The following is a 13,408-nucleotide window of genomic DNA, read 5'->3' as shown; positions in this document are numbered from 1 at the left end:
AAGAATAAGAAATCAGGAAGGGGGCAAATAGTTTTTCACACCACTGTATATATATATATATATATATAGAGAGAGAGAGAGCGAGAGATGTTGTAAGTTGCCTTGGATAATGGCCTCAGTGAAATAAATAATAATGATATTATTAGGCCACTGGATCGCCTTACTCTTGAACTTGCCATAATATTTTCTAAGCCCACTTAATCCTGAGTAGGGTCATGGGGTACATGCTACATTAGATCAGTTCCTGCTTTTCCTAGTGACATTGGATTTTGTTGATGGTCATTACAAAACACAATTTTACAGAGAAGTGTATTCTTTTGAATTGAAATGTGAAATTGGAATTGATATTATTATCATTGTTAGATGTTTTCGATTTTCATTTGCTTACATCGTTCACTCAAGTACAGTATTTGTTTTTGTGTTTTGATTTAGCTGCATGTAGTCCCCCTCTAATGTGCCCAGATGTGAATGTATATGCAAAGTAGTACTTGAAGTGGATATACATACAGTAAGGGCCGGTACCCTTTGTGTTACATGATTTATTAACATGAACAGCACAGAGCAGTACGGCACAATTTCTTTAGCTTCCCCATTAGAAATTCAAGTGTCACAATCTAAGACTGCTGCTGGGATGTTGTGTAAGGTAAGCATTGAGATTGAAGAGAGATTGGAAAGAATGTCCCCTTTAGAGTTACCAACAGTACATCTGGGGTCTTGAGGTAAACAGAGTGGAATGGATAACATTGATAAGAGGTGGTATGCATCTAAGAGCGCCTGTGATCAAAAGCAAAAAAAAGAAATAAAAAAATAGGGAAGTAGTGGCCCACTTCAATTGTTGAGCTGTGCTGGCTGAATATCTTGTGCCCATCAACAACAGACATAAGGAAAATGGCTCACAAATGGATGAAAGAGAAGTCATTTCTGGGTAAAAGTGCAATAATGGTTGAAAAACCTGGACTGGAACCACTGAAAGCAGACATACACTTCCAAAAGATGCTTATCATGTGTGATGCAGAAAAGCAGAATAGATTTGTTTTACTGTCCTGTGTAACTTATGTAGGAAAATACTTTTTATTAGTTTAAATGTATGTGTCTGTTTAGGACATAAGACCAATTCCGCTGAAAGTATGTACAGTATATACATTCAAGGGAGATCACTAGGCCCATCATTGTAAAGAATATTTGAATTAAACACACGGTGCTGGGTGACACAGGACTGGAATGTTTTACTGCTCTCCGCTCAGCATCCTGGATTTGAATCTCATGCCCCGACATTGCCCAGGTAGAGTTTGCACAGTTTGCATTAGGGCTTTCTTTTCATATCCCTATAGACATGTTGTTTAGGCTGAGTGGTGATTCCAAATTGGCTCAAGTGTGAGTGTAGATGTGAGTGCTGCTAGGCTTGCTGGTAGACTTGGAATCAGGGTTGCCATCTGCATTGCACACATTGCTACTAGGAGAGGCTCTGTTTTGAATTAAGGGGGCTTGATAATGATATGATACCTGATGGTTGGGAGACAAAGTCAGAGGGGCGAGATTGCGTTGATTTGATGAGAGATGCTGGGTATATTGGGAGAAGGATGTTAAAGATAGAGCTGTCAGGCAAAAGGAAAAGAGGAAGACCTAAGCGGAATTTTATGGATGTGGTGAGACAGGACATGCAGGTGATGGGTGTGACAGAACAAGATGCAGAACACAGGAAGATATGGAGAAAGATGATCTGCTGTGGCAACCTCTAACAGCAGCAGTCAAAAGAAGTAGAAGAAGTAACAGTACTAGCTGTGCTGCCTGACTAGGACAGGTTTAAATCTAAGTAATCAACACAGACTTCAATGTTAACAATTGCAGTGCACCACATATTGGAATACATTTTGTAATTCATGTAGCCATAAAATGCATTGCATGTGTCATTCCAACAGATGGCGCATCACAAACGTTTGTAGTAATAAAATGCATTATTACAAATGTTTGGGATGTGTCATCATCTGTGTCATTACCTGTTGGAATGACAGAAGCATAGTAACTAGACGGACACACAGATACTTGTCCATTTTTAAAGGTGGATTCTATATAAGCTAATCACTTTATCCTCCTTTTCTAGGCCAGGGGTGTAAATTTTATAGTTAGTAGTGTTTTTTTGTACTTTTATTAAGGTTTAGATTGTAATTTTTCTTTTCTTTGTAAGATTGTAGATATATGCATAACTGATGCTGATAAGTAAACCTCTGGTCAATCCTACCATTTAAACCACCTTATCAATCTGTTTTTCTGTTACCGGATTGTGAGGCGCTGAATCACACCTTAAAAGCTGTGGGCTCATGGCAGGAAAAACACTGGGAGTTCAACTAATGCAATGGGATGGAAGAAAATGCTTAGAAACACAACAGGAATATTCACTTAAAACATTTTATGCAGAACTCAAAATGTGCAAAGTGCATTATAAAACATACTCAAAGGAAAAAAAATAAACCTGCTACATCCTGCAATAAAAAAATAAACCTGCTACATCCTTAAGTAGTATTCAATTCAATGTTACGTGCGCCAGTAGCCATAATAGAGCATCAGAGATAAAGGTCTAAGTTTAAAGCCAGGGTCAGAAGGATAGGCAGGGGTTTGGCAGAGTTCGAAACATGGGTACATCAAATGCCTATTAAGCAAAAGCAAACTAGTTCCAAAAATCATTTTTAAAATATAAAAGTATAGCAAAAACTTGTCAAAACCCTAATATGTCTTTCAAAGCAACAAATACTGTAAGTTTTTTTTTGCAAAATCTTGCTTTTGAAAATTCAAAGTTCAGACATCTCCCTGAAGATGCTACTGTTGTGGTCTGCCCTGAGCCTAACCCTGAGGTTTTATTTATTTCTCACGTTTTATTTTACTTTTTGTTCTGTTCTGTCATGTTTTGTCTTACTTTTATCTGTGCAGAATGTTTTATATTTGTGCCTTACCTCCACCTAGTTACTTTTCTTAGCTGTATTAACTCTCTAATATATGTAGCCAATGATGTCTTCTTGATTGGATATGGAGTGAGACCTTTACGTAGCTAAGGTGCTGTCTTTAGGCTTTATGTAGGAACTGATGGGCGCCTCTTGCCACTGTCTAATTGCGGTGGCATTAACCTTGTGTAAGTGTTTGTCTGCTCTCTTTTGCCCCTGGTATTGTTAATAGTTTTGTGGTTTTTCACCACAAGATATTTTAGTCCTGTTCCTTTAAGTTGTTGAATACAGTAATCCCTCGCTATATCGCGCTTCGACTTTCGTGGCTTCACTCCATCGCAGATTTTAAATGTAAGCATATCTAAATATATATAATGGATTTTTCGCTGATTCGCGGATTTCTGCAGACAATGGGTCTTTTAATTTATGGTACATGCTTCCTCAGTTTGTTTGCCCAGTTGATTTCATACAAGGGACGCTATTGGCGGATGGCTTAGAAGCTACCCAATCAGAGCATGTATTACATATTAACTAAAACTCCTCAATGATATACGATGTGCTTCCCCGAGAGGATTGTTTGCTTTTCTCTGTCTTTCTCTGACATTCTCTGCGCCTGACGGAGGGTGTGTGAGCAGAGGGGCTGTTTGCCTAGAAGATATGGACGCTACTCTAAGAAATGCCGCTTTATCGCGGTGGCCCAAAAGCACGTATTGATTTTTTGATTGTTTGCTTTAATCTCGCTCTCTCTCTGACGTTCTCTGCTCCTGACGGAGGGGGTGTGAGCAGAGGGGCTGTTTGCACAGAGGCTGTTTGTTTAGAAGATACGGAGGCTACTCTTAAAAAATGCTGAAAGATTACCTTCACATTGCTCCCTTCTTTGCGGCTGCTTTATCGCGGTGCTCATACTTAAAAGCCCAACAGCACGTATTGATTTTTTGATTGTTTGTTTTTCTGTCACGCTCTCTCTATCTCTCGGACATTCTCTGCTCCCGACGGTGCTTGTTTGAAGAGAAGATATGTTTGCATTCTTGTAATTGTGAGAAAGAACTGTCATCTCTGTTTTGTCATGGAGCACAGTTTAAACTTTTGACTAAAGGGTGTTACGTCATGTCTAGAGGGCTCTAATAATGTTAACAGGGTGGGAGAGTTTATAAGGGCTTAAAATATTTAAAAATAACCATACAAACATATGGTTTCTACTTCGCGGATTTTCACCTATCGCGGGGGGGTCTGGAACGCAACCCCCGCGATCGAGGAGGGATTACTGTATTTTGTATTTTGTATTAAGGATCTGGTTTTTGGATTGTGGCTTCTCACTTATGACTTGAAAAGGTTGCTTGGTAATAAAGCCAGGCAAACATCGTACAGTTACCAAGTTAGCAATATGTCTATTGAACAACAGAAAAAGTTTACTGGTAGCTTGACATTAGTCTCCAGAGTCTGCAAATTGTTAACTTACCGATGTGTTTTTATTTTAATTTTTCTTTTTTCACTTAGTTTTATCTTAGCAGCAGAAAATACCTGATATATTGAAAATTATTTGGTGCCAAAATAATGTTTTTAAAGTTTTTCTCTTTCTCTCTCAAAATAGTTTAATTAAGAATGATATTCTCTATGTTTTTAATATGTGACGTGCCATACACTGATGGTTAGCAGGTAAACTTGTACGTATTGACACTACATTCTTTCTCTATTTATATTTATTGTCACATACGTGCACATGGGAGGCAGCTAAATGGCCCAAAAGAAGGTAATTCCCAATTAGATCATGGGGTGGCAGAGTACATTAATCCTTTCTCTTATCTCCCCACAGAACAAATGCAGGAAATTCTGCCTGGTTCCACCCCAGTAGACGTCTTCCAAGAAGTTGCAACCAGATGACCTCATTTCTGGTTCCAGTCCCAAGATCCCTCCTCTTCCTGCCATTCCACTATATATCCACCATGTTTAGTAACCTGGGCAGTTCTGTTTTGGACTCTTGTCTGTAAAAACCATTTTCTCTATCACTTTTCAAATTTTGCAGCCAATTTTCAAGTATACGGGAGGCTGACCCAAACCTCTTTGTGTGTCAAGACTTGATTATTTATCACTATATCCCTGGGCTAGGCTCCCCACATGGACACTCTGGGGGAGCTGTCGGGATTAGTAATCCCTACTTTATGGGGCTTCTGTTTGACCCGGAAGCGCTTCCAGCAGGCTATGCCCTTGCACCGGAAGTACTCCTGCATTCAGCATAAAAGAAGCCATTTGACTTCATCCAGGCCAGTTGGAGTCAGATGTAAAGGAAGGACAAAGCTTCCCTGAGAGGTGTGGAGGAGAAGAAAGAAAGAGAGGGCGAGAAAGAATTGTATTATTTGTAAATTAAAAGCCGTCTTTATAAGGTATTTAAACAAATAAACCTTCGTCCTGTACCAAGAATGGAGTCTGTGCAGTTGTGTGTGGAGTTTGGGGTGCTGCAAGGCCCTCTAGTGGTCACAATTTATAAATTGCTGATAATCTCAGAACTGTTTTTATGTTTTTGTCTGGCTATGCATACATGTATTGCAGGCTCTTGTACTACTTTCTTATTCAAGTTTATACTTGACAATATTAAGGTTTACTTAGTTCTAGTACTAGTTTTACCATGGTTCCCTCAGAACAGATATTTGGGGACTGAACATTGGCTTCCTCCTAACTCTACTCCTCATCAGTAAAGAAATGGTGTGATAAAATAATTTGGATTTCAACTTTCTGTTCTCTCAGGTTAAAATGTAAAGAAGGCTAACCAACTAACTCAGCAGTGGCATCTTAATAAAATTTACCTTTCTGCTTTGCAATCAACAAACAGCTTTTTGGGCAAAATAGGGCTACTGCTGGTCTTTGGTTCAGGGGAGTCCATCCTGTAAATAAAAAAAGGAGCTTTAATAAAACAGAAAGTAAGGGGAAATAGTTAGTTGGATAATAAAATGCAATACAATGCTTTATAGACTAGCAGACTAAAAGACATACAAGCATACATTCACAATCCATTTCAGGGTGGCCTACACTGGCAGCACAGGGCACAAGACTGGAATGCCAGTCTACCTTAGGGCACACACACACACACACACACACACACACACACACACACACACTGGGCCCAGTTTGGATTTGCTAATCCAGCCGGTGTCTGGAGACGGCAGATGAGCACAGGATTAGCACTTAAGGTAGCAGATCCATACAACAGAGTCCAGCTGCAGTCAGGACAGTTTTAGGCCTCGGACAGATTCAGCGACCTAAGGCATTCTGAGGTCCGTAAGACGACGACGCCCTTGTTTAGCTGCATCTCTTTTGACTCCGCCCACTTTCCACGCCTCCACCCCACCCCCTTGTTAGCGGTACACGTTTGTGCTAAATGTACTATTATAGTAATGGTGACAAACTGAACGTGTGTGCAAAAAAATATTTATTATTAATAAAAAAGCTTCACCAGGATAAACTGTCATGCTAATGTAATAAACGTCTCTTTGCAAAGCTGCTCGGCTAACAGAGATGGTCTTAGCTGGGCAACTCAGAAGACTACTTTATACCTCTTCGTGCTTCTGAGGGCGAGTGCGTCATTCTAATATTAACATTTTGTACACCAGTAATAATACAGTCAGTCAGTCAGTCATTTTCCAACCCGGTATATCCTAACACAGGGTCACGGGGGTCTGCTGGAGCCAATCCCAGCCAGCACAGGGCGCAAGGCAGTAAACAAACCCTGGGCAGGGCGCCAGCCCACCGCAGTAATAATATAGTAATAATGATATAACACATAGAGGACCACTAAGACAGAACTCTAAAGAGCTCCTAGACATCTGGCATGTAGTACTACATATTTTGAGTGTTTACACAAATTATATGATTTATTCAATTCAGAGTCTATAAGAATATGTAGTGTTAATCGTAACTAAGTGCAGCAAATCCTTTTTTCTTCTTGGTCTTCTTCCTTAGCATTTCCCATTTTTTTACGGGGTCAGCCTTCTGATTACCAGTGTAGATCCTTAGCCACCGAGCCACTACTCTATTGAGTTGCAACATACTGTATAACTAATGTATTAAAAAGTGCAGTTTCATGAATGAGACATGGAAAACGCAGATGTAAAACGTATACTATAAAATACAAAATGTAAAGACTTTTTGTTCATTTTGTTTCTAATATATGACACCAAAACAACTGCTTCGGATGCAGAACTGAAAGACTGCGATAGTTTAAAAGTTTAATAAATGCTGAATCCAAATTTGAGTGCAGGAACTAAAGGGAATTGAAATCGTCATGAGGCGTCAGTTCACCGGCGACACAGGGGAGTAGTGACTCCAGAAGGGGATGTCAGTTTATGGACCTCATAGTGCTCGGATCTGTCCGAGGCCTAAAACTGGCCCAACTGCAGCTGGACACGTCTCAATCTATAAGGCTAAACAGCGTGCCACTAGGATAAAAAAAAAATTGGGAAACATTTTTAAAGGTTGTATACGTTTGCATGAATGTGTTATTTTTTATCTATCAAATAAAAATATAAAGTGCATCACAAGCAAAAAGAGAGCAAATGGTGAATCATTTTGGTATCTCATAAAAAAGTAAAAGAAAATGTCAATTTTTTTAAAGAAATTAAATACCATATGGCAAACATTCTACAATTCTACAAGCTTTTTCCAATGTTTACTTCCATGTAAATGTAAATGTAGTGACAGGTTCCAAAATTCATTATCGAGTTAAGTTCAGATTTTGATTCTATGATCAAAACGTTGAGAAAAGTTGATTGTCTCTGTGTGTCAGTGAAAACTTTTGTACCACGATAATATTGGAAAAAACTGAGCTATGTTCTTCAGAGCAGTTGCATCGTTTTGTCTTTTTTACAGGTTCCGACTTATTGTTTTTGATCCACTTTGGTGCAGTTCATATTCCCACATCCTCCACGAACAATTTGGTTTGTTACCAATGGAAAAATGCCACAGAAATCATTTCATTTAACCATTAGTTTTGCAGTCTGCTCTGCTTAATCATAGGACCAGGCAAAATTTTTGCACAGATAGTTTTGGAGATACATTATTTATTTAAATTTTACATGTATGCTCACACTGAGGCACACACACTCTCCACACTCAAAGAATTATGTAAGTGAAGATAGCTGACGGCTCTGACGCACTCAGGGAATTAAACCTTTTAGTCTCAAGTAGAGGAAACCATATGAGGACCTAATCCAAGTCTTCAAAATCAAGGAAATCCAGCAGAATTCTTTCAACTTAAGGAGGAATCACATAATTGAGGACTATCAATGGAAATTATGGGGAAGTGCATTTAAAACAAAAGCCTGGAGGCACTTTTTAACGCAAAGACTTGTGGGAATCTGGAACAAACTACTGAGACATGGAGTTGAAGTAGAAACCTTGCCAACCTTTAAGAAGAATCTAAATGTCTAATTAGGACAGCTCAGCTACCAGCTTAACAAACGGGCTCGATGGACTAGATGGTCTCCTCTCTTTTGTCAAATTTCTTATGTTGTTATGGCTTGTTTGGCCAACCAGAGCAGGGTTATCAGGTGCTTGAAATATGTATAGCCCAAGGACAGCTTAAAAATTGCAAATTTGCCCAGAAAATTAGCTCAGTGCCTAAGGTAGATAAACTGACACACCAGAAAAGGGGGGCACTGTCAGAGTAAGAGGGTCAGGTACATACCATCAAAGCATAAGGGGGTGGAGGGGTCTCCTCAAAGATACGTCTGAGTGATAGAATGGGTACATACCATCACACAATTTAAAAAAAAAACAAGTATGAATAGCAGGAGAAGGTGGACCAGATGGATAAAGAACATGGAGGTGGTTGTAATATGAAAAATAGCAATGTTTTTAAAAAAGGGTCCTAAACAAACACAACCCGTGAAAGTCCAATTTTTCCCACAGACGATGCCCAATTGGGCAAGAAAACAATGAACCGGACAACACGATACCAGAACTTCTGCTGGATGTCAAATAGAAAGAAATGAACACACAAACACACACCTAGATCTGTAAAGGTCAAAGTGCACAGAGGCATTAAGACCCCCTGTACCAAACTATCTATGTAGCTTGTTTACTTCATTTTAATCAATTTGGTTTTTAGTTTCAAATTTCCTGTTCATTATACTCTCCATTTATTTGTGTACATAATAAAATTTAAAATACTTAATTCTATATCATTGTAGAGTACAGTTGGTTGCATTATATTGCAACATCTTCCACTGAGCGATTTTCTGCAGTATCACTTAAGTGAAATAGGTGTGAAAGTACTGCATGAACCATTCCATATTAACTGTTCATTTTATGTTAGCTCTGTTTTTCTTATTTGCAATGGTGATGGACAGGTTAACAGATGAGATTAGACAGGAGTTCCCATGGACCATGATGTTTGCTGATGACATTGTGATCTGTAGGGAGAGTAGGGAGTGGGTTGAGGAGACCCTGGAGAGGTGGAGATATGCTCTAGAGAGGAGAGGAATGAAGGTCAGCAGGAAGAACACAGAATACAAGTGTGTGTGAATGAGAGGGAGGTCAGAGGAATGGTGATGGTGGATGAGTTTAAATTCTTGGGATCAACAGTACAGAGTAACGGATATTGTGGAAGAGAAGTGAAGAAGAGAGTACAGGAAGGGGGGAATTGGTGGAGATGAATGTCAGGAGTGATTTGTGACAAACGGGCATCAGCATGAGTGAAAGGGAAGGTCTACAGGACGGTAGTGAGACCAGCTATGTTATATGGGTTGGAGACGGTGGCACTGACTAGAAAGCTGGAGACAGAGCTGGAGGTGGCAGAGTTAAACATGCTAAGATTTGCATTGGGTATGACAAGGATGGACAGGACTAGAAAGGTGGACATTAGAAGGTCAGCTCAGGTTGAACGGTTGGGAGACAACGTCAGAGAGGCGAAATTACATTGGTTTGGACATGTGCAGAGAAGAGATGCTGGGTATATTGGGAGAAGGATGCTAAGGATAGAGCTGCCAGGGAAGAGGAAAAGAGGAATCCTAAGCGAAGGTTTGTGGATGTGGTGGGAGAGGACATGCAGGTGATGGGTGTAACAGAACAAGATGCAGAGGACAGAAACATATGGAAGAAGATGATCCGCTGTGGCTACCCCTAATGGGAGCAGCCGAAAGAAGAAGAAGAAGAAGAATGTTAGCTCTGTTTTTGGACTGGTTTTGTCTTTTTTGAATTGTCATTTTATGATTTTTTTTAAACATTAGAATGTTGGTGTAAGAGCCAATCTTAGAAAGTTAAACTCATTTTAATAGGGGCTCAATTTGAACGGAATATAATTTTCTTTCATAGCCATTGACAATGATATGGTCTTCTACCCCTGTAAGTTAATATGAGACAGAACTTTCTTTCTATATCTGAGAGACGGTGTGTTAATTGAGTCAATTGTTATGTAGAATAGTGCTAGCAGGAACTGAAATAGCCATTTACAGCATGATGATGGGATAGGCATACAGTTTTCTGACAGTTTAGAAATGATTCAACTGTATAAGCAAACTTAAAGAATTGAAACAAGATAAATAAGCTTTAAACAGAACTTTTCTTAAAAACTTTTCCTTGTTATATCCATTTTTTCTCTATTTTTGTGTCAACTGTTTTACTCTGAATTTTTACTAAAGGTTTTTAAAATGAAGATATTTTGTCTGTGGAATCATTTCAACACATCAAGCTTTTGCCAGAATATCATGAAGCAAACTGAAGCTGCAGAACTTTGGTAATTTTAGGGAAAATGCAGCTACACTTGGAATCAGGGAATTATTTTCCTACAGCTCACAGGATCATCCACTGACTAAAGATCATGGAGCTACGCTCTTTCCAGTTAACTCATGCATAAATACTCATCCCAGGAAGTCAAGAGTCATTTGACCACCTGAACTTGCTGAGGATGTTTGCTTGTCTCATTATTTTTCTTTTTGCCAATTTCAGTAAAATGTTTTCCACATTGGATCCCCAGTCATCTTCATCTTCTTTTTTTTTTTACACAGGATTAATTCACACCGTTAACCTTCAACACTGACACTTACTTTTCTGCCTTGGTGTCCAAAGACAGCCTCCTGGAGCTGGAACTGGATTTGCTATCAGAAGATTCCTTTCTACAGAAGAAGAAATAAATACCACATTGTAAAAATAATGTAACAACATGTCCTAAATCCTTTACAAAATGTCTCAGAAGCTGTGCTGATTGGTCAGACATGCAAATAAAAGTGCAAATAAGAGCTCAGCACAGTAGCCAAGGCCTTGTTACTCTGCATGCATGGACTGATAGATTATACATATGGCTCACTTTAACCAGGGCCTCTGTTGGCTTCATGATATTCACATTATGCAAAGTAGAAATATTTTTCTGTTCCTCAGGAATTCCATGCAACAACATAAAAAATGCAGTTATGTACTTTAATAACTTCTTGTCTGTCATGGTGCTGGAAAGTGATGATGTGTTGCATGTTGGTCAGACAAGCAGGTAAGAATTCCAGTGTACCCTGTATATGTCACAGCACTATTTATTATTACTACAATTACGATGCAAGCAATTGAGTTGAAATAAATACATAAATAAAATAAGACTTTCACCAGGGCTTCAGCTAACCAACGCAAACATAAAAGGATGGGTTTTAGTGACAATTAAGGGTTGTCACAGACGGCCGGGACACCTCTTCACTGAGAGGACCGGGGTAGCAAGCGTGGGCAGAACAGTACCTCCCCCAGGACATTAAATAGCAGCCCACATGAGTTGCAGTGGAGCCTCGGATTCCCGCAGGGTTTCATGGGAGTTGGAGTTATCTACAGCCCTGGTGTGGTCTGGGGGTGCTGCAAAAGCTGCTGAGCCCTCTTGGGTGGGTTTTCCACCACACCCGGAGCACCTGGAACACTTCCAGGGGTGTTATAAAAGGAGGTAGCAGTCACCACTCCAGAAGCGAGAGTCGAGAAGATGGAGACAAAGCTTGCCGAGGAGGAGTGGAGGAGAAAGAATAAGAAACAAAGAGAAAGTAAATTATTGTGTTTAGTGCTTGGACAGTGTTGTGGGCTCTTGGGGATGGGGAAGACATTCACCATGAGTGAAGAAAAATAACAAACAGCTTGTGTTTTTCTAAGTGTGCCTCCCGTGTCTGTGTCAGGTTAAGCGCTGGTATAGCACCATCAACTGTCACAGGGTCTGTCTAACTGTAGATTTCCAGAGCTCTGCAATACAGGAGAGCCACTGAACATGCAATTGGATTGGACGTTTATGTCACAGGATTTACACAGCAAACACCCAGCACTACAATACACCAACTTCAAGACACGTCTACTCGACGGCCATGATGTCACATGACAGAACAGGACTACTAGTCGAAAGAATGTCAAACCTGATGACTGCAGTTGCTATTCTCCTGTCCAGTTCACATCAATTTACAAGACTAGAAATCACTGACGATGTCAAATTATGTGACTGCACGACAACTTTGCAGCACTGTTTCACATTTCTAAATCACCCCTTCTTCTGACAGCCAATAACGTGTTGCCTGACAGTGCTGGTGCCCACGAGAAGACTTTGCAGGTATGGCGAATTTATCCACAGTCTCAATCCTTCTATCTGTTTCCATTCTAACATAAAACACGAGACAACAGGCAGACAAGCCTCTGTTCTGTTTGCGACGTCTAAAATACCCATGTTGGTTATTCCTAGTTCTTTGTTGCTGCATTATATGTATTGTATTTCTGGGTGAGTGCATATTGGTTTTCAGCTTTAGCCTACACCAAGTCTGTCCCTATGACTTAAGACAGCGCACATGACAGACAAGTTTGACTGAGTCGTTGGGGATGTCAGGCTGAACAACTGGTTCAAAAAATCTGCAAATGAATGCTGCTGGAAGAATCATGTAGTGTAGCAGGGCCTTAATGTTATGAGAGCTAACGGTTTTGACATTCTGTAAGCCTTCTGAATAGCTTCTGCCTGGAAGCTGATAGTCGTTAGTCTACTAATATTCTTTATTCCTTCTCATAAGGTGTACTTTCGATTTTCGGACATCCCACTGGGTATTGAAATCTAATATTTTTACTTCCTACGTGTAATACCGTATATATTTATTGACATTAAATTTCATCTGCCACAAATCTGCTCAAGGCTGTATGCCGTCCAAGTCCCTCTGTGCTGATTTAATGGATTCACGATTATCTGCCAATCCATATAGCTTGGTATCATCTGCAAACTTAACCAGCTTGTTACTTATATTCCTAGCTAGATCATTTATATATATTAAAAATTGCAGTAGCCCTAGCAATGACCCCTGAAGGATACCACTCTTAATTTACCCTGATTCTGATAAGGGTCTCCTCATTATAATCCACTGCTTCCTGTGTCTGAGCCAAAATCTCCGCCCATCTACCCACAACACCCTGAACTCCCAGTTCTTTCAGTTTGAAAATGTCTGTTATGTCCCAGACAGACATGCAACACATTTTTCACCGTCTTTGGCCAT

At 39.8% G+C, this 13,408-nt stretch overlaps 1 protein-coding gene across 5 annotated transcripts in view; it reads right to left on the bottom strand.

The window, feature by feature from the left end:
- Positions 1 to 13,408, bottom strand: part of tcea3 (transcription elongation factor A (SII), 3) — a 55,577-nt gene that overhangs the window by 20,773 nt on the left and 21,396 nt on the right. For all 5 annotated transcript variants that reach the window (XM_039739415.1, XM_039739414.1, XM_039739416.1 and 2 more), the window contains 2 exons: positions 10,973 to 11,041; positions 5,738 to 5,815 (listed from right to left, as the gene is read on the bottom strand). In XM_039739415.1, coding sequence (XP_039595349.1) covers positions 5,738 to 5,815; positions 10,973 to 11,041 — 147 coding nt within the window. The remainder of the gene's footprint in view (positions 1 to 5,737; positions 5,816 to 10,972; positions 11,042 to 13,408) is intronic.

The sequence above is a fragment of the Polypterus senegalus genome, chromosome 17 (assembly GCF_016835505.1).
Source record: "Polypterus senegalus isolate Bchr_013 chromosome 17, ASM1683550v1, whole genome shotgun sequence".
Lineage (NCBI taxonomy): Eukaryota > Metazoa > Chordata > Cladistia > Polypteriformes > Polypteridae > Polypterus > Polypterus senegalus.
This window is presented reverse-complemented; position numbering and strand designations above follow the sequence as displayed.